Raw genomic sequence first — 24188 nt, 5'->3', positions numbered from 1 at the left:
TCACCAACGCCATCCAGGTGCCCGCCCCAAGATCGTCTTGTTTGTCAATTCATACATTTGCTTGCTCCTCTGCTTTCGCTCGTACCATTCGGGACACCCATGCTCCCCCTTGGTGCCGGCGTTGATCGGTCTTGTCGAGGAAGGAAATGGGAAGAGAGATTTCCTCACGCTGGTGCCGGTGTGGCGGCGCGTGAACACTGCTAGGTGCTAGAGAAGAAGGCACGGGGCCGGGAGTGTCTCGATGCGCTGCGACAGCTGTATCAAGTGCTGCTCGTCTACCCGCGCAAGTACCCTTCGCCCCACTTCCGGCAGCTGGCCACCACCATGTACGCTTTTCCCCTCTCGAGTACTTTGCGCGCACGCAGTCGCACTCACGCAGGCTGCGGCGCGAACCACCCCAGCTGTACCACGTTCACAGAAGCCAAGCTGCCGAACCGACTACGGGCTCTGTGCTCCAGCATCGTCCAGCAGTGCTTTGATGACGAGCCCGAGGTATTCAAAAGGTTGCGATTCGCTGAGCCCACACGCACACACACACAACAGACGACCACCGCACCAACGGCTAACGCGAACTGCTTGGTACAGTCTGTCGAACCGGCAGCTGCTCGAGTTCATACTGCCGGCCACTCTCGCCCTGGGCGGCGACTCGGCCCTCACGCGTCACCTTCCCTTCTTCGTGCAGTGCGTGACCACACAAGACCCGGTCTTTCGCACGTCGGCCTTCCCTGGACTCATCCTGAGCCGTACGTGCACCGACCTCCCAGTCGGCTGAGAAATTTGACTTAATTGACCAAGCGCTCTTGTTGTGTGTGTGTATTGTGTGTGTGTTGTGTGTGTGTGTGTGTGTGTGTGTGTGTGTGTGTGTGTGTGTGTGTACAGTGCGTCGGCGTGTGCGTCTGCAGTACAGCCAAGCCATTAAGCCTGTGGAAACGCATATGGCCGAGTGGCTCACCAACGCCCGCAACGCTCTCGAACAGAAGGACTCCTCTTCCTCTGTTTCATCATGTACGAGCTGCTGCACCACTACCGCTGCCGTTCGGCTTGTCCCGAACTAACTAATGTTGTTTTCGTGCGACGACAGTTTTCAAGCAGTTGAACATTACGGGCGCCAATGCCGTGACGGAGCTCAACGGAATGCCGGCGCAGTCCTTCTTCACGGTGCTGAACGCTGTCGGGCAGTTTAGCGAGGACCAGATCTCCAACACCTGCTCCTTCTCCATCCTCTACCAGTGGATCAACCTGCTCTATGGCCCGCAGTCCTCCTATCACGACGAATTCGGTGCGTGCCCTGCATCGACACTATGCTCGTTCCTGTGGTCGTAGATGCTCACCAAGGTGTGTCGTGTCGTTGGTCGTGTCGTTGGTCGTGTCGTTGGTCGGGTCGTTGGTCGTGTCGTTGGTCGTGTCGTTGGTCGTGTCGTTGGTCGTGTCGTTGGTCGTGTCGTGTCGTGTCGGGTCGGGTCGCAACGCCACCACCATAGAAATGAGTTTTCCGTTCAAGGAGGCGACGATCAAGTACTGCCTGCGGCTGATCGACCAGTCGAACCTGAAGCCGGGCGGAGACGGCAGCGCGCCGGCCAAGGCCATCAAAGGCTTCGGCGGAGACTACCCCGACCTCGTGCTCGTGGAGGCCATCAGGATCCTCGATCTCGTCTGCCGGCTCGACACAGCCCAAGTAAGTTCTATCTTTTCACGCCCCCCCCCTGCACACATCAAGTCTAACGATGATGGGCTTCTGCGTGCACCAGGTGCCATCGCTGTTCCCGGCAGTCAAGAAGATCTTCAACCGGGACAGCACCAAGAAGAACGGCCAGGTGTTCCTCGCGCTGCTCCAGTTTTTCGTCAATCACGGCATCGTCGTGGGTTACGACGTCGAACCCGTCTTCCGCACCTTTTTCGAATCTTATCTTTCCACTCATTGTACGTTCTCACCATCCATCAATCACCACCAGCCACGCACGCATTTAACTCTCTCTCTCTCTCTATGTGCGTGCCGTGTGCCGTGTGCCGTGTGCCGAATGCGGTGACGTGCAGACAACAACGCAAGTTTGGCCTTCCAGACGCTCAGCTTCTTCCTCACGAACAAGCGACAACTGTTGCAGCACACCAGCGTCTTCACCCAGTATTTCCCTCCCCTGGTCAAGCTCTTGGCCTGGTTTCCCTATTCCTATCAGAGGTACGTTCCCCATCTCATCGAACAACAACCAACAACCAACAACCAACAATGCAAGAAGCACGCTCCACTCATCAGACAATTCATCCACCAGCGAATTTTTGGAACTCTTGCCGGCGTTCATCTCTCCGGCGACGTTCATCGAACTCTTTCATCTCATTCTCGACCTTCCGCTCGTGGCTGCCGCCCTCGAACGCATCGAATACGGTATCGCACCGTCGCCACTTGCCTCCCCACCGTTCGCCAACTAAAAATAGTGTCCGCACCGCTGACGCTCACCTGTGGCGGTGGTGATGGTGGGGGCGATTGCAGATACAATGTTCTACACCGGCGAGGAGGAGGCGCCTCCGTCCGAGTTCCGCGTGCTGTACAATTACGTGTTGAGAAACGAGAGCGGCGTGTCCATCAACTTCTGGGAGTCCTCCACGACCCTGGAGAAACTACACGACTTCTTCAAGGTGCAATCGCGTCACCCACGCCCCCAATTTCTATTCGTTATTTTCTCAAACGACGATCACACACACACCACACACACACACACGTGATTCACGCTCCAGGTCACTCCGTTGACTGCCCGAGTGGTCGCCGCGGGGGAGGTCGTGCCGCGACTCCTGGACGTCTACTTCGATGTGATCATCCAACACGGCCTCTCATCCCACCTCCACGAGCTTCTGCCCGTCCTCTTTGAACGAGTAGATCAGGTGCGTCCGTGTGCGTGTGCGGTGGTGCGTGCGGTGGTGCATGTGCGTGTTCGTGTGCGGTGGTGCGCGTGCGATTATGCGTGTGTGAAGCTCGATCTCACGCAATGAGTGTGACGCAGCTGTTCCCGTACAAGGACTTCCAAAAGGAGGCCAGGAAGGCCATGGTGATCAAGGTGATGGCGATCTTCCACAAGTATCCGTCGTTCGTCGTCACCTTCAAGGACGCCATCATCGAGATCATGCGCGACGGCACGCACCCCAACCGCAAGGAACTGATCCTCACCCTGTGCTGGCTCGTGGGCGAATACGCCTCGTCCTCCGTCTCGCACCTTTGCACGCCACGCATCGTCGCCGGTACCCTCCATTTATTATATATTATTATTAAGTTAATTATTATTCTTATTATATTTTTTACGTTTTTGTGTGCTAACCGGAAGAATTGTTTTTCTTGTAATTGCTTTTTGTTTTCCTTGTTTTTTATTATTACTACAATTATTATTATGCAGAGTACCACGAGGTGCTGGAGACCTTCGCGTTCGAGCGGATGTCGTTGGCCAAGATGGAGCTGACGGACCCCGACGCCGCGTTCTTCATGTCGTCGGCCTCGGCGGTGCCGGCTGCGCTCGCCACCTCGGCCGAGCCCCTCTCGGCCGAGCGCCTGGACGAGGAGCGGGCCGAGGAGAAGGCCTACTCCACGCGCCTCATGATCATCGTCATCTCTGGTATGCACCGCTCTCTCTGCTTGTGCGCCTGTCTCACATTCCTGTCGCGACCGCACTCACACGCACCGCACACGACAGCGCTGGCGAAGCTGGCCTCGCGATTGCAGGACCTGGGCTCGCGCGTGATCATCTGCCTGGCCAAGGTCATCAAGCAGAAGGAGTGCTTCCACGCCTCCGTCCACCAGCGCGCCCACGAGTGCATCCAGATCCTCCGCTTCCCCAGGTTCGCCAGCTTGCATTTTATTTTACTTTTTTTGGCTCACCTATGATTGTGCATTGCTTACGTGGCGGTTGTGTGATGGGGCATGCTGGGAACACCAGCATCGCGTCGGCCATTCTGGACACGCGGATGGGCATGGACGGCGGGTTCGCCCACTACGACGAGAACTCGGCGCTGCCGTTCGTCCTCTTGCCCTCGGCCGAGTTCGTGCCCGACACCCAACCCATCCACGAATTCGAGATCGCCTGACGTCATCGTTCTTGTACGACGCCACCAACAAACGAAAAGTGAAAGCGAAAACGTTGCATTCTAAGCTGTGGTGATACAAAAAGCGAAGAACAGAGCTCAGACGACGTTGATGTAGAAGCCGTTGTTGACCCAGTCTAGCGAGTTCCAGTTGACGTCCCACAGGCCGAGCGTCACGCGGTACTGGCCGGTGGCGGCGCTCGTCGGGATGGTCGCCACGAACGTGTAGGCGCCGGTGGCGCCCGCCGCGACGTTGACGTTGTTGTTGGTCTGCGTCGAGACCACGGGCGTGTTGGCGCTCGCGCTCGGCACGACGCTGTAGCCGACGCGGGCTGAGGCCAGGGCCGAGGCGCCGGCGTTGGCGTTGACGACGATCGTAACCGAGCCGCCGCGGGCCACAGTAGAGGCCGAGATCGAGCCGGCTGCGACCGACGCCGCCGGATTGCGCACGGTGAGCACCACGCCCGAGGTGATGCCGCCGCTGTAGGCCACGCCGTTCCAGGCCGAGTCCCACACGCCGGCGTTGAGGTCGTAGTTGCCGGGCGCGGCGTTGGCCGGGATGGTCGCAGTGAAAGTGTACGACGTCACCGAGCGCGCGGCCAGGTTGCCGCTGCCCGAGTAGAAGTCCTCCACCAGTTTGTTCGCCGTCTGACCGCGCGGCGCAAAACTATCATCATTGGTGTGTGGTGCGTGTGCGATGGTGAGTCAGTCAATGCACACAAGAAGGGAAAAAAGAAGAAAAGACCTGTAGCCGATGAAGGCGTTGGTGTAGGCGGTGTTAGCGGTGTTGACGGTGAAGGTCACGGTGGTCTGGCCGCCCGGGAACACGGCGGTCGGCGACAGGCCTACGGGGTTGATGGTGGGCGACGACGGGTAGACCGTGAGCGTGGCCAGGTTGGTGTTCCACGCGATGTTGTTCCAGTTCGAGTCCCACACGGCCACGGTGAGCCAGTACGGTCCCGGCGCAGCGCCAGCCGCCAGCGCGGCGCTGAAGGCGAACGGTGTCGACGAGCCGGCGGCGAGCGTGGCGCTCACCGTCCCGGTGGCGATCGCCGCCTCGTTGCCGTAGTCGCCCGCCGGCGCGATGTAGTACCCGACGTAGCCGTTGGTAATGGCCGTCGAGCCCACGTTGACTTTGGTGTTGACGGTGATCGTCGACCCGGGCGTCGCGCTGTAGGCGCTCAGCGAGTGCGGGCCGGTCGTGGTCGTGGTCGCGGCCGCCGGCGACGGCGAGCGTGTGGGCGAGCGCGTCGGGCTGGCCGCCGCGGGCGTCGGGGTGCGGGTCGGACTAGCCGCCGCGGGCGTCGGCGTGCGCGTGGGCGAGCTGGTCGGGGTGCGCGTCGGGCTGGGCGCCGCGGGCGAGGCCGACGCAACTACGGTGTTGAGCTGGATCACGGTCTGGCCGTTGGCAGCGGTCGACGACAGCGTGACCGCCACGGACTTGGTCACGCCGTTGAACGACGCGGTGACCTGGTGCCGGCCGTAGAAGGCGCGCAGGGCGGCTGTGCCGGCGCTCGACGTGGTGGCCGTCGCGTTGGTCCACCAGCGGTTGAAGACCAGGTCCAGGTACCGCGTGCCGGCCGGCTTGGGCTGCCAGTTCTGGCGCCACAGGGCGCAGATCGGGTCGTAGTGGGAGCCCTCCCAGAAGCCCCACTGGGTGATGTGCTTGATGCGCGGCTGGCTGAAGAAGAAGGTCATGTAGTCCTCCAGGTAGTCCGCGTGCAGCTCCTCGTCGTATGTCGCAATGTCCAGCTCCGAGATCGCCGCCGTAAACGCCGGATCAACGCCCAACAAACTGTCGTGTGTGCGTGCGTGCGGTTGTGTGTGTGTGTGTGTGTGTGTGTGTGTGTGTGTGTGTGGTTAGAACATGAAGGTGGTGGGAGGAGGGTGGCGGGGGTGGGAAGAGGGTACTAGTCGAGGCGGGACTGGAGGACGTCGATGGGGATCAGGTACTGGCCCACGTGCGACTGGAAGCCGTAGCCGTTGACGTAGGGGCTGCGCTGCTTGGCGTACTTGGTGAAGTTGGCGGTGTAGGTGCGGCGGGTGAGGTCCAGGCCCTCCATCACGCTGTAGTCGTTCACGAACAGACTCGGGGTCTGCGGGTTGGCCCCCGATTGGAACAGAGAGTACCTGTGTGGTGAGTGTGTGTCCGATGTGTCGTTTGTTAAGCTTTGATGCAGCGCACGACGCACGACACACGATGGGCGATGGACGTACGTGTAGTTGAAAAGTTCGGCGGGGAAGGAGTTGCCGAGCACACCGTTGGCCTGCGCAACGCCAGTCGACAGGACGGTGCCCTGCACGTCGTTGTTCTCGAGCGGCTCGTTCACGACGTCCCACTCCGACACGTAGGCCTTGGTACGCGTCACAATGTCTTGTTTCGCACGACACACGCGACACACGACACGAACGCACGACACACACGACACACGTGATATTTAGCAGAATGCAGAACTAGTGGGCTAAGGGGAGAGTGGTGGTACCGGAGACGTGGTTGAGGATGCGCGGCCTGAGCTGGGCGGCGGTCATGGTCCAGGTGTCCTGCGGCATGTAGTCGAACCCGCCCCACAGCAGCACGTGGCCGGTGACCGACAGGCTGTTGGACGACGCCCACTGGAGCGCGCTGATGGCGGACGCACCGTTGTCGTTCTCCTGTGTAACGCGAAAAAAGCCATCCACAATTCAGTTACACATCAACATGATGATGGTGATGAAGATGAAGATGATGATGAAGTTGTTCAAGGTGACGATGACTTGAAGGTGAAGGTACCCAGTAGACCATCTTGAGGCCATTCTCGAGGGCGATGTGGTTGAAGTACTGCAGGATCCTGCTGTTGTAGGTCGGGTTGGTGCCGTCCACCACCAGCCAGTGGTTGATGGCCACGCCGAAGCGGTACTCATGACGCTGCTGCTCAACCCGCACCGTCGCACCTGGTCGATGCCCCCAACGCACACACCGCACACCCGACACATGTTGCTCGATCAGAATTGGACCACGATGAGGGTGATGGTGATGGTGGTCAAGGTACCGGTGGTGGGGTTGTTGTTGGCGTCGACGACCTTGACGTTGAGGTCGCCCTTGCGGATGTTGTCGATGCGCGTGTTGGCGCTGGTCCTCCACGAGGCGGTCGTCACGTCGCGGCCCGGGTAGTAGAACTTGTAGAGCGACGCCGGCGGCTGGGTCGTGCCGTAGTAGGTCAGCGAGGTCACGGCAATGTCGAACGTCTGCGGACCCTCGCTCATCTGTGCGTCGTCGTTGTCGATCAGTGCGTGTGCGGTCGTGTGTGCGGTCGTGCGTGTGCGGCTGTGTGTGTTGGTGTGGGCGTGTGGGTCAGGGAACCTGGAACATGATGTAGGGCGGGTTGGCGTTGGTCTGAGCCTCGTTGGCGCGGAAGGCGATGGCGTAGTCGCACCAGCTGGTGGAGTCACACGGCAAGGTGGCGTCCAGCGAGTTGACATAGCCGCCGCTGAACGGCCTGATGTTGACGATAGCCTGAATGCCCTTGCCCGCCGGGAAGTTGGCCTGGCCTGACACCTTGAACAGACCAACCGCACACGCACATGAAGTCAGGCACTGGGACGCATGTCGAATGGACGGCAGGTTGGTGTTACCTGGCGAGCGGAGAACTTCATGAGGAACCAGTCGCCGGCAGCCACGTTGCTGGGCAAGGTGGTCTGGATGTTGATGCCGTTGTCCCTGAGAAGAAGCGGGGGTTGTGGCTCACCGTGAGTGTCTTCTTCTTGCAGGACAGCCGGGCCACGGTACTGTACGTACCACACGTTGCCAGTCGTCACCGGCACGTTGACGCGCAGAGCCACCGTAGACGGCTGGCCGGCCCCGAGGGAGACCTGCGTACGATGATGATTGTGGGTGAGTGTGTGTGCGCCGCAAGAAGATCCGATCACGCGCGACGACCGAATAGAAAAGAGGGTCGGCGGAGTTATAGCCCACTACTCGGCAGGGAAAGAGAGGAGGGTGGTAGGGACCTGGGTCATGGTGGCGCCGCTGGAGCTGTAGAAGCTGGCCCCGGCGAGGTCAATGCCCACGGCCGTCTGCGCCGAAACGGAGCCGAGCAGTGCGGCCACCAGCAAAAGTACCCCAAAGGATCGCATCATCCTGTGCGAGACCGGGACTGTCAGAACGACTGAGAACGACAAATAAAGCTCTTATCACTCAACGCAACTTTAGAGAGCGTGGGCCGTGGTTGGTGCACCTTGTGGCTTGCGTGGTTGAACTGGACGAAAGAAGAACAAAAGGAAAGACGAGAAGGAGCTCCTTCCCTTCCGCTACCGCAACGTCTGCAATTTGAAGTGAACGGGAAGTTATTGGCCCAATACAGAAACAGTCCCACCAATCCCAGCTCCGATGATCCACCCCATAGGCTCAACCGACAGTCAACCAACAATATTGCCATTTTCTTATTGGGCAGTTCGAGTGGTACACGACGTCACCCATGTCTAGAGTACGTTGGGTCCTTGGGCTGATCGCATCATCAGTAGCGGCCTTGACCGTCACCTCCTTGCCGTTGATGCCGTTGGTGCTGGTGCTGATGTTGCTGCTGGTGCTGATGCTGGTGTTGGTGCTGTGGCGGAGGCGGGAACTGGCCCATGGGCGGCATGCCACCAAAGCCTCCGGGAGGCCCAGGCGGGCCGCCCATGAACGGCGGCATGGATGGCATGCCGCCAAAGCCACCGGGAGGCCCGCCGGGTCCGCCCATCATGGGTCCACCAGGGCCGCCGGGTCCGCCAAAGCCGAAGGGAGGCGGACCGCCGCCGCCGGGAGGTCCGCCGGGGTGCTGCGGCCGCTGCTGGTGGTGCGGGGGAGGTCCGCCTCCAGGCGGGAAGTGCGGCGGAGGTCCGCCAAAGCCGCCGCCTTGCTGCGGAGGTGGTCGCTGGTGCTGGGGCGGTCCGCTGCCTGGGAAACCACGCGGAGGTCCGTCGTTGCCGCCGCCCGGGAATCCGTGAGGCGGTCCGCCGCCACCGTGCGGGTGGGGCATGCCGCCCGGTTGTGGTCCGCCGCTGCCGCCGCGGTCGGAGGCGAAGCCGGGAGGACCGCCCGGGCCACCGGGGCCGCCAGGCATGGGGAAGGGCGGCATCATCGGCGGACCGCCGGGAGCGGTGGGACCCCCCATGCCCGGAATGAACACCATCGGGCCGCCCATGCCGCCAGGACCTGATAGACCATCAATTCAGTTCAGGGGAGAGGCGTAGAAAAAGAGAAACGCGGGCGGCCATAAATAGAAATGTAAATTAACGCATTGGGGTACGCACCGCGCACCAGGGGAGGAGGCACGACGTGCATGGGGCCGGACGCAGAGGAACCGGGAGGCTTCTGGATGTCGGCACACGAAAAGGGCGCGTTGTGAGTAGGTGATGCGGAACAGGTCGAAAAAACGGAAGATGATGGGTTCGTTGTACCACTGGCGCTCTCTCCTTTCCTCGGTCGTCGCGCGGTCGTCGCTGGAAAAAAAAAATCAAACGTCGTGAGCCAGCCGCATCAGCGGGGGAACGTATGGCACCGAAGAGGCTCCTTACGTACCATTTGGCCCAAGCCCGGGATGGCCCCTCCGGTGGTCGGCATTGATGGTTCATACTTTTCCTTTGGCTTTTCCTTCTCCTCCTCCTATTGTCGAATGCCGCCTAAGTTTCTGGTTGAACTCAACACCGGGCGTCTGCGTCTGCGCGGGTGGTACCTTGATTTCGTTGTATTTGTCGGTCATGGGATCGCCCGGTCGGTTGCGGCACCAGAACTTGGTCGTGTGATCGTTGGATCCAGAGCAGAGAATATGGCCCTATTAGGGTAAATACGAATACAATTAAGTCACTCTGTATTGGTTTGCGTGCGTGTCGTGTGCATGCGTGTCGTGTGCGTGAGCAAATACCAGAGGATGCCAGGCCATATCCCAGATGGAGCCCTCGTGCGCGTTTTGAATGATGCCCTGCGGCGCGTCCAACCTATTCGCACGGAGAGAAAGTGAGAAGGTGAAAAAGTGATGGCGTCAAGGTCAAAGTCAATGTCAAAACTGCTGCAGCGACGCACCCGACGCGCCAGAACAGAATGCTTCCGTCGTAGCCGCCGCTCGTGAAGGAGTCCTCGTGCACCGGATGCCAAGTGGCAGCTGCGGTGGGTGGCGAAGGGTACAGGTCAGCATGTGGTCCAGCGGAACGCACAGAAGAACTTGAGTCAGATGCGACGTACAGGTGACCTCCTTCTTGTGCCCTCGGAACGTCTGCAGCTCTCGCATCGTTCGGATGTCGAATATCTTCAGAAGTTGGTCCCGCGAGCCGGTGAGAAGCCAGTTCCCGTTTTTGTTCCACTCCACCGCCAAAATGGTGTTCTTGTGCCCGTGTCTGCGCCAGAGTAATTAACACACCAACGTAAGCTACAAGAGTTGTGCGTGTGGTGTGTGTGGTGTGTGTGTGTGTGTGGCGTGTGTGGCACGTGCGCTGAACGTACATTGTTGTCAGATTCTTGCCTGACTTGGGGTCCCACAGCTTTACAAGGTTGTCCTTACTTCCCGAAGCCAGCAGGGAAGTGACCGGATGCCAATCCAGGCATTTGACGTCCCAACCGTGACCTGATCCATCGCCCCCACAGTCGCGTGAGTGACCAGAGGATGAAGCGACAGCAACATGTCCAGTGGCGGCGAGGTGCACCTGTTAGTGTGATCTCTTCTGTGTAGCGAGTGAAATCCCAGATCTTGATCGACACATCGTCACTGCACGTTGCGAACTTCATGTCCGACGGCGCAAAGCTACAAAAAAGTCCAAGAGAAGAACTTGTTAGCTCGATCAAGCTCTGAAGAATGAAAGAGTGCTGAAGCGAGAAAAGAAAAGAAAAGAAAAATAAAGAAAGAAAGATGAAGAAGGTGAGGTTACGTGATATCGCGAACAGCTTCCTTGTGTGCCGAGAAGGCCTTCACGTTGTTCATGTTGGACTGCCAGTACTTGACGATGCCCTCGTGATCTCCCGTCACCATCCACTGATCGTTGTGACTCCATACCATCGAACGGATTGCCGTATCGTGCGCCTGCAAAATTGTTTCGAAGTTGAAGGTGAAGCCGTTCCAGAGCGTGAACTCGCCGCTCGACGCTCCTGTGACCAATCGTCGTCCCTCTGGCGTCCACTGCAGAGCCAAGCAAGCAGGTTAAGAAACAAGACAACGACGGAGGAGGGCTAGAGGAGAGCGTACCGCGACACAGTTGATCGGACACTTGACCTGGTTAACCGATGAATGCACGAACTTGGTGGTGATGCTCGTGCTCGGGTTGTGGTCCCAAAAGATGGGAGGCTCCAACTGGAAAGCCACAACAATGTACACACACACACACACACACCATCAGCCACTTGCACAAAGGCAATGGTGTCTGCCTCAACGCACAGTGATGGCGCTCTCTGCCATGAAGCTATGCATACCTTTCTGACGTACGCTGGGTCGGGTTCAAGCGCGTGGAAATCCCTGTAATCCCTCTGGTACATGCGCGTCTGGAAAGGCCGGTTGATTGTCAGCTCACATCCTATCGTTCATTTTTTTATTCCATTTATTTGTATTGATTTGCAGGATTTGCAGATTGCTACAAAATTCGAGAGGGAGGGGTGATTTGGAATGAAGATTTATTGAATGAGGAGTAGAAGGGCACAGGCTGGGTTACCTCGAAATACTCAACAGTGGGGCAGGAGAAATCGACCGTCTTCCTCTGAATGGCCTTGCGCATACGCTTGCCATCTCGTATTGCCGGTCCGCGCTGCCCACCTTGCCCACCTTGACCACCCTGTCCCATGAAGTACGACTCCTGTGGGTCATTGTAGGTCGCCATCTTGTGGCTCGCCCTAGATGTGATCTTGCCTCAATCTCGACTGCCTATTTTCCTTCTTTTTCTTCTTCATCCTTAACGTGGGTGCTGACGTCACCTAAAGTGTTTCCCGCCGGCCCACAAAACTCAGCAACGGAGGCTAGAAGACGGCGCAGACGCACAGGTGGCGTGGGCCTTGGAGCGGGGGTTCATTCCGGAGGAGGGTGAGTCAGAGTTGTGAGGTCCAATCCCGTCCCTCCCGCGATGGTGGTGGGTTGGCTAACGAAAGTACTGAGGATCGCGTTTTGCCGATAGCCTGGGTTGGCCAACTTCTGTGCCCACACCTGCCGTAATAAGTCTTCGGCCCATTGTTCTTATCCTTTGTCCCACCAAACATGAAGGTCTCTGCGAGGACCCTCGTACGCTTCGCAGGCCTTCTGTTCATCGCCGCCTTCGCTGCCGCTAGCATGGTGCATCTCTTCCTTCGTTCGCAACTGAGTTTGATTCTGTTGGTCGACGCAGAAGATTGAATCTCTCAATTCATCTTCGCAAAATCTCTTTCTTCGTTCATCTTCTTACTTGTGAGTCCCTTGCAACAGGTCAACGTGGAGGACGCCCAGTGCCTCGCCGGCGGCGTGCGCAAGGCGTGCGCTCTGGCCCTGATTAGTCAGTCGGCCTGCGAGGCCAATGGCTGTTGTTGGGCCCCCACCGCCTACGACCCCACCGGCACTGCCTGCCCCAACGGCAGCGGCGTCCCGGCCTGCTTCCTCCCCAACCCTCCCGTCAAAGGTACCCCCTGCCACTTCTCTTTCGCTTTCTATTTCGCCTTCTCGTTTCGTTTCGTTCTTTTTGCCTTCGTCGTTCTTGGGATTCACTTTTGTTGCGGGTGCTCGTCAGGGTACCGCGTGATCAAGCGGATCGACAAGGACAGCGGTCTGGAGGCCTATCTGCAGTTGGTGGACGGTGGCTACTTCTACGGAAAGGATCTGCCGCTCCTGCACCTCAATGTCGACTTCCCCACCGAGGTACACGGCATGCCGCCTTCATGTGCAAGCTAGTGTCGTTGACTGGTCGGACTCTTTCTTTTCTTTTCTTCTTTTCGGTCAACAGACGCAGCTTCGCGTGACTATCACCGACGCAACTGAGAAGCGCTGGGAGGTGCCGGACATCATCGAGACCACGCCGTCGTCCCCGGTCGTGTCCTCCTCGGCCGACTACGATTTTGTGCTCACTCATTACCCGTTCGCGTTCGCCGTGGTGCGCAAGTCGACCGGCGAGACCTTGTTCAACACCTCCTCGCCGAGTACGTCACATCCATTTCCCACTGATGCCTGACCAAGAATGGCACCTGACCCAACAACAAAACAACACTGAAGAGGGCAGCGGCAACGAGGAGTTCAACGGGTTGGTGTTCGAGGACCAGTACCTCGAGATCAGCACGCAGCTTCCCCAGGTAACCACTCGATTTAGCTCTCGCTCCAGGCAGGGAGTTTCATCTCCGTCGTGTCTTATGCTGCCTTCAGGATTCGTTCGTGTACGGTCTGGGCGAGCGCGCTCATCCTCTGCGGTTGAACACCTCCTCCGCCTACTACACCTTCTTTGCCGCTGATAACGGCGGAGTTCCATTCCTGATGAACCTCTACGGCTCTCACCCCTTCTACCTGGAGATGCGCCAGAAGTCCAAGCTCGTACTCTTTTTTGCCCCTTTCATTTTTCTCTCTTTCTCTCTCCTCTCTCTCTCTCTTCGTTCTTTTTCTACGACTCACAGACCAATCTGTCACAGGCACACGGCGTGTTCCTGCTTAACAGCAACGGCATGGACGTCTACCTCGGTCCGTCGTCCCTCACCTACCGCGCCATCGGTGGCGTGCTTGACTTCTTCTTCATGCTCGGCCCCTCGCCCGCGGACGTGATCGACCAGTACACCGAACTGATCGGCCGCCCTCACATGGTACTGGCACTGCCGCGTCGCACCGCAACTCGCTGGCACTTGGCTTCCTTGTTTTAACTCCGATCGTGCTGGTTTGGTGTTGATCGGAAATAGCCGCCGTACTGGGCTCTCGGATGGCATCAGTGCCGTTATGGTTACCACAACCTCAGCGTGGTGGAAACCGTCGTGGCCGAATACGCCAAGCACAAGATCCCTCTCGACACCATGTGTACGTCTATTCTATATCTCTCTCTCTCTATATATATCATCACCACCTCTCCACTTCTCGTCCTTTTGCTTTATAAACCCATCCTCGCACACACGTGTATATCACCTGTCACATTTCAGGGAACGACATCGATTACATGAACAAGTACCTCGACTTTACGTTCGACCCCGTCCGCTATCCGGTCAAGGACATGCAGGTGCGCCGCAATTTCCACTTCCGCACTGCCCCATAGACCGCCTTGGTGTCGCCACCATGGCTCACGTCTTCGCCTCTCGCTTCTCTGTTGTGAATGCAGAATTTCGTGAACCGCCTGCACGACAACGGTCAGCAGTACATCGTGATCGTCGACGCCGGCATCGCCAACGTGACCAGCTATCCGGCCTACGATCAGGGTCTCGAACTCGACATCTTCATCACGAGGAACGCCACCGGTATTACATCTTTCGCATCTTACGCCAGGCCTGTCGCCTTTGTCACTGACCAACACGTGGGTCGCTCGCGGGGGTACAGGTACTCCCCTGATCGGCAAGGTGTGGCCCGGCTTCACGGCCTGGACCGACTACTACCACCCCAACGCCGACCGGTACTGGGAGACGCAGCTCAAGGGCTTCCTCAACACCGTTCCCGTCGATGGTACGATAGTCAGCGCTGTGCGTGTACAGCGATGCGTGCATGTGCGTGCGTGTGTGCGTGTTCGTGTGTGTGCGTGTGTGTGTGTGTGTGTGTGTGTGTGTGCGCGTGCGTGTGCGTATGAGTGTGCGGTGGTGCGTGTGCCTGGCTTGCTCACTTCCGATTGGCAGGCATTTGGGTGGACATGAACGAGCCCAGCAACTTCTGCGATGGCGAGTGCGCGACGCCCCCGATGGAGCCGCTGGGATCCCTCAACACGCCACCATACGCGATCAACAACAAGGGCTGTACCGCGCCCCTCAACAAGAACACTATCTCCATGGATGCCAATCAGCATCTCTCCACCCACTACAACATGCACAACCTCTACGGTACATTACGTGTGTGTCGTCTCGTGTGCGTGTGCGGTGGTGCGTGCGTGTGCGTGTGCGTGGGTGTTGTACTGACCAAGCTTACAGGTTGGTCCGAGTCTCGCTCGACCTACCGTGCGCTGCGTAAGCTGCGGCAGGACAAGCGGCCGGTCATTATCAGCCGCTCCACCTACCCCGGCCACGGTCGTCACGCCGGCCACTGGCTGGGCGACAACGCGTCGACGTGGACGGACCTCTACATGTCGATCCCCGGCATCCTCAACTTCCAGATGTTTGGCATTCCTCTCGTGGGTGCCGACATCTGCGGTTTCGGTAGGTGCTCCCGCACTTGAAAGAGCTAGAATTCCAACTATGCACTTGGCTCTGGAGGCCACGCGCTGTGTAGTGCTGACTGCATTTCCCGACTCCCGGCTGCTGCCGTGTGTTTGCGCGGCACAGAGCAAAACACGACGCCCGAGCTGTGTGCGAGGTGGATGGAGCTGGGCGCATTCTACCCCTTCTCTCGCAACCACAACGCGCTGGGCAGCATTTCCCAAGGCACCCACGCTTCCCATCGCTCCTTCGTTCTTTGTCCCCCACCCATCGTTCTTCGTTCTTTCGCGGCTTCAGGATGTTGACGTCTAACGAGCTTGCTGTCGGTCATCCCTTGCAGAGCCCTACACGTGGCCCGAGGTCGCCGAGATCAGCCGCAACATCCTGGCCGTCCGCTACTCGCTGCTGCCCTACTACTACACCCTCTTCTACGAGGTACTACACACGCCGGCGCGCCAACATATCACCGCACCGGGCCTTAATTTTGCGCGTGTGTGTGGCATGCGTGTCGTGTCGTGTCGTGTGTTGTGTCTGACAGGCTCATAAGACCGGCGCCACGTGGCCCGCCCGCTCTTCTTCGAGTTCCGCGAGGACGTGACGACGTGGGATATCGACCGTCAGTTCCTCATCGGCTCGGGCCTCCTCATCTCGCCCGTGCTCGAGGCCAACACCTCCACCGTCCGCGCCTACTTCCCCGCCGGCAAGTGGTACGACTTCTTCACGCTGGCTGCGATCGAGGGCGCCAACACCCCGACCTGGCTCGACCTTCACACCCCGCTCGACAAGATCAACGTACGTCGTCTCGCTGGCTTACATGTACTGCTGATTCATATCTGACCGCACGCACCACCGCACACGACACAACATGACACACACGCACAATTATTGCAGGTCCACATTCGTGGCGGACTCGTACTGCCGCTTCAGGCGCCGGCGCTCACCACGGCCGAGACGCGCAAGAACAACTTCCACCTGGTCGCCGCCCTCTCCGCCGAGGGCGCGGCGGTCGGTTCCCTCTACCAGGACTCGGGCGACGGTTACGCGTTCGAAGAGCGCCAGCAGTTCACGAAGACTCTCTACCACGTCTTCAATGGACCCAGTGGCGGTTACTTCCAGGCCAACGTACGCCTTCGCTCTGATCTTGCACACACACACGCAGCACCGCACACGCGCCACCCACACGCGCCACGACACTCACTCATGTCATGCGTGGGCGACTGCAGATTCTGGAAAACAATTATGCGGGTGCGGCCGAGCTGATGGTGGAGACCATCTCCGTGGCCGGGCTCAGCCGCAGGCCGACCTCGGTGGTGCTCGAGGGTCACACGCTGCCGCTGGGCTTCGACCCCTACTCGGGCCTCCTCACCGTCCACGGCCTGCAGCTCTCCATGGCCCAGTCGTGGCGGCTCACCTGGACCTACTAGATTCTCGCTTCTTCGTTCCAGCACACAACCCATCAGCAATCCACCATGCGCTCCACCGCCGGCGTGTTGATCTGTGCCTTCTTGTTGTTTTGCTTTGCTGTGGCTCTGGCCTCGGCGGCTCAACGCTCGTTCAGTCCTACAGAGTTCCGCTCGACATCTACGTCGGGTTTACCCGCTTCGTCTCGCTGAACACCACCGGCGCGGGCCTCCTCTTCTCCTGGGACTACACTCTCCTGCAACAACGAGATTATCTGGAGACGAGAGTTACATTCCTTTTATCAGTGGGCGCCGGCCGCTCTATACACATCACTCTCTCGTTACCAGCGCGGCGCGGCGCACACGTCGTCATTGTCCCACGTGTAGTCCTCAACTATGTGAGTCCGCATGCCCCCCTTGGCTCTCTTGTTCTTGGGCTTGGACCTGCAGTTGTGCCGAAGCCTTAGACCACACGACACACGACACACGACACACATTTCCGGAGGAACGCACCTGATGCTCTTGTAGTAGGTGCGCATGGTGACCTTGTCTTTAGGAGGCGAACCCCACTCTGCTTCGGGGAGGCTGTCGTCTTCTTCCTGGTCCTGTTCGGCGTTCACCTTCGCCTTGCGACTGTGCGCGCGAACCGTTAGCCAGATCCACCGCACACGCACGCACCTGATGAGTGTCGTGTGTGTCGTGTGACTCACCGCACACGCACGCACCTGATAAGGAGGGCGGCCTTCCTCTTGGCAAAGGGTTGGCGCAGCTTGGGGGCGATGCTGGCGGCGTATTCGTCCTTCCACAGCTTCTTCTTCTCGGCGCGCCCCATCGCCGTCGGCGCACAGCCTTCGTCCCACGTCTCGCGCATCACGTGGCGCCACCACAGCCTGTTCTTCTCCTCCTTCGACGGCAGATCATGCCAACTCCTATAACCCACCACCATCACCATCACCATCACATGCGAATGCCGAGCGTGGAATGATGAATGTCGTGCGATGATTTGGAATGACTTGGGGACGGTACGTGCAGATGCGCTCCACCAGGCACAGGTCGCGAGGGCGCAGATATTCGAAGATGCGCCTCAGTGCCGCGAGCGGCAGCGCACTAAGAGCGTCCTGCCCCTCGCCCGGAGCTTGAAGTCTCATTTATATTTTTTCAATGTAATCGTTGGTTGGGGCTGGTTCGGCGGGCACGGGTCCGTTGGTGGTGATGTTTAGGTTTGCATTTACAAATTGAAACGACAAAATGCCAGGAGCGAAAAAGCTTCTTCACGGACAAGAATTCGTCATTGTCGACATGCTATGTTCACCAAATCCTCTGCCTCTGGGACGTCATGAATGGATGGCTGTGATGATCAAGAAGGCGAAGCCTCAAGCCTCAGATCCATATTTATTACATCGTTGGCCTGTCGTTACCGACTCCTCACCAGCAAAATCTACGCAATCCAGTGCTCGATCATCGCCCCCGATTTTGAGGATGTCGGCGGAGGAGCGATGTCGACTGTCGTCACGACAGTTCGTTACTCGCGAAAAGTCGTCGGTTTTTAATCGAAGAGATCATAGACTGTGCCGTTGGCAAGGGAACGTTGCTAGGCTCAGCGGTTGCGAACAAGCCACGGCTACGCGCCGCGGACGTCCGTCACCACTAACTCCCAGCCAAGGGACCTAAAAAGCAGGCCAGGCTTTGCCAATTTGTCATTCCCTCTTTTGTTCTCTTCTAGTTCACGCGTGTGCGCGCCACCCCGGCTGCACCTCCACCCAGCCTCACACTGCGTCACCCACCTGATCCCGGCAACCACCAAACACTCACACTCGAGCTACCGCTACGCTAAACCTCACCGGCCATCACCCTTCTTCTACCGCACGCCCGGCAATCACTAAGTCCAGCTCAAGCCGCACACGCCTCACACTCGCCCACCCAACTCGCACTCGCACAACTCAGATCCACACAACCATGCGACGGCTCGCACAGAAGAAGAAGTGCCTCCAACACAGAGCTCTCATCGTCGCGTGGTACGTCCATCCCCCCCCGCCACCTTCCCGGAGTCACGTGTTTCTGGGGAGTAGAAAAAGCTCTGAAAGCGGAGGAAAAGTTGCTGTTGGTTGTCCAGGGGTTGGGGCCAACGCGCATTGGCCGGACAATCCCCGCGCGCAAATTGACAGAAATTGACACATTTTCCTTCTTAGGATAATTATAATTTTTTTAGCTAACCCTTTTTTGGCGTAACCGTATCGTGTGTGTTCACCTCCAGGCTACGCGTCAATTACTGCCTCCGGGCCAGCGGGTCCATCGCCAAGCGCGACGTCTTCGTCCACTACATTGAACTGTGCCGGGCCAACAGGTACTGAGCGCAGTTCTGCTGTGCTGCGACGTCGCGCTGTGACTCACCGCCCTCAACGCGCAGGATTCAGCCATCGTCGGCAGCGTCGTTCGGCAAGATACTGAAGATGGCCTTCCCGACGGTCAAGTGCAACCGCGTGGGTCCGCGCGGAGCCTCCAAGCATCACTACCGGTACCTTGGCCGGTCCTGTGTCGTGTCGTGTCGCGTTGGCCGCGTGTGCGGTCGCGTGTGCATGCGCGGTCGAAAGTCCCTCACTCACCTGAACAATATCGACAGGGGTTTGGTGCTGCGCGACACGTACCAGCTATCGCTCGAGAACGTGGAGCCGATCAGCGACGCGGCCATCGCCGAGATGATGAGGAACATGGAGGACAACGACAACAACGATGACGATGATGACGATGACGACGACACCACCGGTGGTGACGCCCACAGCGCCGTCAAATCCGAGAGCTCCGGGTCGGCCTACGCTTCGCCCACCCAGCAGCAGCAGCAGCAGCCGCCGCACAGCTACCTCTCCTCGTCGTCGTCGCCCTCACCATCGCCTCCGCCCTACAATGGCTACGCCGCTCAGTTCATGCCACCGCCTCCCGCGGCCTACGCGGCGTACCCGCCACTGCCGCCCGCGCTCTCCGCCGCGATCAAGCCGGCCTACATGCTCCCGCCGCCGTCGCAGCCGCAGAATCAGCACTACATGGCGCCGCACGACCTCAAGAAGGCCGAGTCGTTCTCGTGGATCTCACCCGACATGCACGAATCGCGATCGACCGCTTGCGCGCAGCAGCCCCCGTCGCAGGCAGCCTACAGGGAGTGGGCCGAGAAGCGCGACCTGGTCGAGTTCTGCGAGCGCAACTTCCAATCGCTCTACGACACGATCCTGCGATTCAACTGCGGCGAGGGCAAGGACCAGGTGCTGACCCACGTCGCCGAGGCCTGGAAGAACCTGCGCCAGTACACCCAGCACATGAACCTCTTCCCCGAGGCGCCGACCAGTACATCGGCGGCGGCCAAGGCGAAGCAGGCGGGCGGCACGGGCGACTATGCGCAGGGCGAGGGGAAGCGAGACCAGGAAGAGCGGTACAACCAGCTGGGCAACGACTACGACGAGCTCAAGCGCAAGGCCATGCTCGATGTCGGCTACAGCAGTAGCAGCATGCTGCCGCACCACCACCAGCAGTTCCATCAGCCGCTTAGCGCCTACCAGCACCATCAACAAGCGCAGCAGCAGCAGCAGCAGCAGCAGCACAACAGCAAGCGACCATACACTTCGTCGTCGCCTCAGTCGTCGCACGGTGGTAGTGACCACTACGCCGCCGCCGCTCCGCCTGCGCTCCCACCTCCCTCGTCGTCATCGTCGACGACGACCGGTAGCACGCCGCCGCTGGTCTCCTTTTCGGGCAGCTCGTCGTCGCTGTCGCTGTCGTGGCTCAACTCGTTGCCCTTCTCCGTCAACAACTCGCAGTACCAGCAGAGCCAGCCGACCCACTACACGAGCTACCACCGCACCACCACCGCCGGTGGCGCTGGCCCGAACGCCGCTGCCGCCTCCTCCTACCAGCTACCCTCGTTCGCCGCGTCGGCCGAGGGGGGCAACCGAGGGGGCCTCGAGGGACTCGAGTACCGGTCCTTCGAATGGAAGGGCGCGTTCGAGTAAGAGCAGAGCAGAGATAGGCAAAACAAATCTGTACATTTCGAATCAAAGTTTGATACAAACGAAGAAGTTTTACCACCATCTTCATCGCCTGCCTGGCAGCAAGAGGCCTGTACTGGCCACTACTGACATGCGTCGTCCTCCATTGCCACCGGGTCTGTTGTGGGCCTGGAATGTCAACATGATGGCGACCGCCAACGGACCAGTTTGGTTCATGATGATGGACCCCTGCCAGGCCAAACAGACTTCCGACCATGACGCAGACGCTCAGCACCAACACTGCACTCACGACCGCACACACGCATGACATGACCATCCGGAGACGGTGCCATCTGTTGTTGGAGCTGGAGGTGTATCGTCGCCGGAGTGTGTGAACGGTAGTAGTTGTGAAGAGTATAGAGGAGGAAAGAAAAAGTGTATTTACATTAACTTTGAAGTACATTATTTATACTTGAGAGTTCGTCTTGTTTTGGTGTTTGCCTGCGTCTGCCGTCGTGTCGGCACTGTCCACTGTCGTTTTCCTGTCGACTTTGGGAATGACACGAATGTTGAGGTCCGAGCCGTAGCCTGCCTCCGACACGCCCCTTAATCGAAAGCGCTCGAGTCCTCAATTGAGAGGAGATCGCAGAGGTGTTCAATTGTCGCTCAAGGTAAGGCCTTGGTGAGGAGATCAGCTGGCATGTTGTGCGTTGAGCAGTAGTGCAGGTTGAGGGCGCCGCTGAGAGTAGCTTCACGTAGGTGAGCGCTCTTGATGTGCTTGTGGAGGTAGATTCCATGTTTCACCCCTTCAGAGAGTGCATTGAGTTCCACTTTGGTTGTGGAGAGAGAGATGCATTTCTGCGTCTTGGAGATCCATGTGATGGGCGCTCCACAGAGCACAAAGACAAGGCCAGTGACCAATCAATGAGTCTCAATGTCACTTCCCCAGTTGGCATCAATGTAGCCAACTGGTACATGAAGACTGTGGTCCTGCTCACCTCAAGTGGTGTTGTACATGATCACATAGTACTTAGTAGCTTGTAGATACCTGAGTACTCACTTGAGAGCTTTCCAATGCTCAACTCCATAGCCATTGACAAATCATGTGAGATAGGCCATGGTGAATGTGATGTCCAGCCAAGTTGAGTGAGAGAGGTACATGAGCATTCTGATCCCATGATGATAGGGTAGCTTAAGTTCATCTTCACCAGTCTCAGAGAGCTTAGGTAGGGCCAGGTTGGGTACCATCAGAGTTGACACAGGCTTGCAGTCCTGCATGCTGAAGGTTGTGAGGATGTTGGTTATCTTCCTGAGTTGCTGAATTGTGAGTTGGCCTCAAAGATGGTTGTGGCCAATCTTGATCCCAAGGACTGAATGTGCTTCTCCAAGGTCTTTCATCATGAAGTGGTTGCTTAGCATCTTCTTCATGTCATCAAGTAGATCTGCTTGGGCAATGATTGTACAGTTGTCAATGTAGATGGCTACAATGGTGAGGTGGTCGCCATATCACTGGATGTAGATGCACAGATCCAAGTCAGCAGGTTCAAAGCTGGAGGTGTGTAGGTGATTGTTGAAGGTCTTGTTCCACTTGTAGGGGGACTGCTTCAGACCATAGAGGCTCTTGTACAGACAACAGACATGATCAGGTTGTGATGTGTTGATGAAACCTTGAGGTTGCATGATGTAGATCTCATCAGTCAGCAGGGTGTTGAGGAAGGCCATGTCAACATCCATCTGGTGGACTTCAATGTTGTTGGCATTCATGTACACAAGTAGATAGTGAAGATTCTCAGGTCATACAACAGGCACAAAGGTCTCATCATAGTCAACTCCTTGTATCTGTGTAAAGCCTCAAGCAATCCTCATGCCTTATGCCTCTCAACAGTGCCATTGGCATGATGCTTGATCTTGTAGAGCCACCAAGTCTGGATCAGTTTGCAACCCTTCAGTAGCAAGACAAGTTCAAAGGTGTTGTTCTTGTGTAGGGCATCATACTCTTCAACCATTGCCATTCTCCAGAGCTCAGCTTCAGGTGAGTTGATGGCTTCATTGTAGTTGGTTGGTGTTGCATGAGAGACTTGCTGTTCAGTTGATGACGTAGTGAGTGTGATCTCTCACAGTTGTATGTTGGGCGTCTTCATTCTAGTTGACCATCATGGAGCTGAGGTGTTGGGTTTTGTCTTAGTGGTCTCCCTTACCTCTTCAGTTTGAGATGACTCAACAGCTGGTGTTGTGATCATCGCCCCTGCTGTTGCCAGTGTCACATTGGTCATCATCACCAGTGTTGCACTGGTCATCGTGCTGGTCATCACCAGTGTCATGTTGGTCATCATCAGTGTTGCGTTGGCCATCGCCCCTGCCATTGCTGGTGTTGTGCTGGTTGTCACCAGTGTCACATTGGTCATTGTCAGTATTGCATTGGTCATCGCCCCTGCCATTGTCAGTGTTGCACTGGCCATTGCCCCTGCCATTGCCAGTGTTGTGCTGGTCATTGTCACCAGCATCATGCTGATTGTCACCAGTAGTGGGACATCCAGTACTGGTCCACAACTTTCAATGATGTCATCTTCACTGTCATCATCATCATCTACCTGATACCTGACCTGAGTCATACTATTGCCAATGATGGTGTGTGCTACAACTTGGGGCATGACATCTTCCTGAAAGATGACATCACAAGTCTCAATGACCTTCTCAGTGTCAGGAAGGTAGACGCAGTGGTGTGTAGCTCCTTTGCATGTGCAGTGGACCAATGTAAATGGCTTCACAAGAGCAAGACTCAAGCTTGTTCACACATTGCTGCCAATTGAGTGTGAAGACACAGCAACCAAAGGTCCAGAGATGTCCAAGTGATGCTTGATGGCCAGTCCACCTCTTGAGCAGCAATTCACCATTGTTCACCTTCACTGGTAGCCAATTGTAGAGATGTGTGGCCATGTTGATGGCTTCCACCCAGAAGGCATTGGTGAGCCCTGACTCAAGGAGTAGGCATCAAACTGTCATGACAATCATACAATTGAAACACTCAGCAATGCCATTGAGTTCCAGTGTGTGTGATGCCATGGTCTCATGTACAACACTGTGCTTCTTGAGTAGTTTCTTGAATGCAACTGATGAGTACTTGCCTCCCTGATCAGATCACAGATAGTAGCACTGGCGGCCAGCAGGGGTAGCAGCAAAGTAGCTCTTGAACACACTGAGCCTGTTGCTCTTCTTCTTGAGTAGGTAGACAGTGGCATGGCACAAGTGATTGTCAATGATCAAGTACCACTTTCTGCTGTGCAAGTCAACTGGCATAGGCCCACACATGTCCAAGTGTAGTGTGTGCATTGGTTTGCTGCCCTGTGTCCAAGGTCCACTCCCAATGGCCATGTGTGTCTGCTTGGCTGTGATGCACATGGTGCACTGGGAGAGATGGTCATTTCACACTCAGAGAGCAAAGGAGGTGGTCAAGGTGGCTGATGTGCTGTTCCATACCAGCTTCTT

The 24188-nt window shown here is 57.6% G+C and overlaps 7 protein-coding genes across 7 annotated transcripts; 3 read left to right on the top strand and 4 right to left on the bottom strand.

Annotated features, from left to right (window-relative positions):
* Positions 1-241: 241 nt before the first annotated feature.
* Positions 242-4065, top strand: ACA1_382400 (uncharacterized protein; the record flags this gene model as incomplete). Its single annotated transcript, XM_004338736.1, has 15 exons — positions 242-287; positions 380-503; positions 586-747; positions 908-995; positions 1093-1279; positions 1482-1675; positions 1749-1920; positions 2035-2176; positions 2268-2380; positions 2486-2631; positions 2731-2874; positions 2994-3228; positions 3381-3596; positions 3675-3819; positions 3918-4065. 15 exons carry the CDS (start codon positions 242-244, stop codon positions 4063-4065), a joined length of 2262 nt encoding a protein of 753 aa, XP_004338784.1.
* Positions 4066-4161: 96 nt separating this feature from the next.
* On the bottom strand, positions 4162-8178 carry ACA1_382390 (glycosyl hydrolase family 10, putative; the record flags this gene model as incomplete). Its single annotated transcript, XM_004338735.1, has 12 exons — positions 4162-4729; positions 4808-5532; positions 5620-5857; positions 5974-6192; positions 6280-6436; positions 6546-6714; positions 6833-6993; positions 7092-7305; positions 7403-7597; positions 7675-7759; positions 7838-7911; positions 8050-8178. The coding sequence occupies 12 exons, from the start codon at positions 8176-8178 to the stop codon at positions 4162-4164; spliced, it is 2934 nt and encodes a 977-aa protein (XP_004338783.1).
* Positions 8179-8555: 377 nt separating this feature from the next.
* Positions 8556-11542, bottom strand: ACA1_382380 (WD domain, G-beta repeat-containing protein; the record flags this gene model as incomplete). Its single annotated transcript, XM_004338734.1, has 13 exons — positions 8556-9235; positions 9334-9394; positions 9481-9522; positions 9602-9685; positions 9756-9854; positions 9945-10017; positions 10103-10181; positions 10262-10413; positions 10520-10640; positions 10720-10817; positions 10942-11189; positions 11256-11360; positions 11480-11542. The coding sequence occupies 13 exons, from the start codon at positions 11540-11542 to the stop codon at positions 8556-8558; spliced, it is 1905 nt and encodes a 634-aa protein (XP_004338782.1).
* Positions 11543-12251: 709 nt separating this feature from the next.
* On the top strand, positions 12252-16752 carry ACA1_382370 (acid alphaglucosidase; the record flags this gene model as incomplete). Its single annotated transcript, XM_004338733.1, has 18 exons — positions 12252-12326; positions 12456-12645; positions 12754-12881; positions 12967-13159; positions 13197-13309; positions 13380-13544; positions 13625-13807; positions 13931-14015; positions 14135-14211; positions 14311-14446; positions 14526-14648; positions 14816-15016; positions 15104-15328; positions 15455-15553; positions 15669-15763; positions 15911-16120; positions 16220-16450; positions 16552-16752. The coding sequence occupies 18 exons, from the start codon at positions 12252-12254 to the stop codon at positions 16750-16752; spliced, it is 2730 nt and encodes a 909-aa protein (XP_004338781.1).
* A 317-nt stretch (positions 16753-17069) lies between these two features.
* ACA1_382360 (Fbox domain containing protein) lies at positions 17070-17876 on the bottom strand (the record flags this gene model as incomplete). The annotated part of the gene is made up of 4 exons (XM_004338732.1): positions 17070-17172; positions 17242-17361; positions 17454-17657; positions 17755-17876. The coding sequence occupies 4 exons, from the start codon at positions 17874-17876 to the stop codon at positions 17070-17072; spliced, it is 549 nt and encodes a 182-aa protein (XP_004338780.1).
* An 808-nt stretch (positions 17877-18684) lies between these two features.
* On the top strand, positions 18685-20726 carry ACA1_382350 (RFX DNAbinding domain containing protein; the record flags this gene model as incomplete). Its single annotated transcript, XM_004338731.1, has 4 exons — positions 18685-18743; positions 18983-19072; positions 19136-19243; positions 19349-20726. 4 exons carry the CDS (start codon positions 18685-18687, stop codon positions 20724-20726), a joined length of 1635 nt encoding a protein of 544 aa, XP_004338779.1.
* Positions 20727-22208: 1482 nt separating this feature from the next.
* ACA1_382340 (retrotransposon RIRE1 poly protein, putative) lies at positions 22209-22466 on the bottom strand (the record flags this gene model as incomplete). Its single annotated transcript, XM_004338730.1, has 1 exon — positions 22209-22466. The coding sequence occupies one exon, from the start codon at positions 22464-22466 to the stop codon at positions 22209-22211; it is 258 nt and encodes an 85-aa protein (XP_004338778.1).
* Positions 22467-24188: the final 1722 nt, after the last annotated feature.

Source organism: Acanthamoeba castellanii (assembly GCF_000313135.1).
Source record: "Acanthamoeba castellanii str. Neff unplaced genomic scaffold scf7180000084721, whole genome shotgun sequence".
NCBI lineage: Eukaryota > Discosea > Longamoebia > Acanthamoebidae > Acanthamoeba > Acanthamoeba castellanii.
The sequence above is the reverse complement of the archived record's forward strand: the minus strand, read 5'-3'. Positions and strand labels throughout refer to the sequence as shown.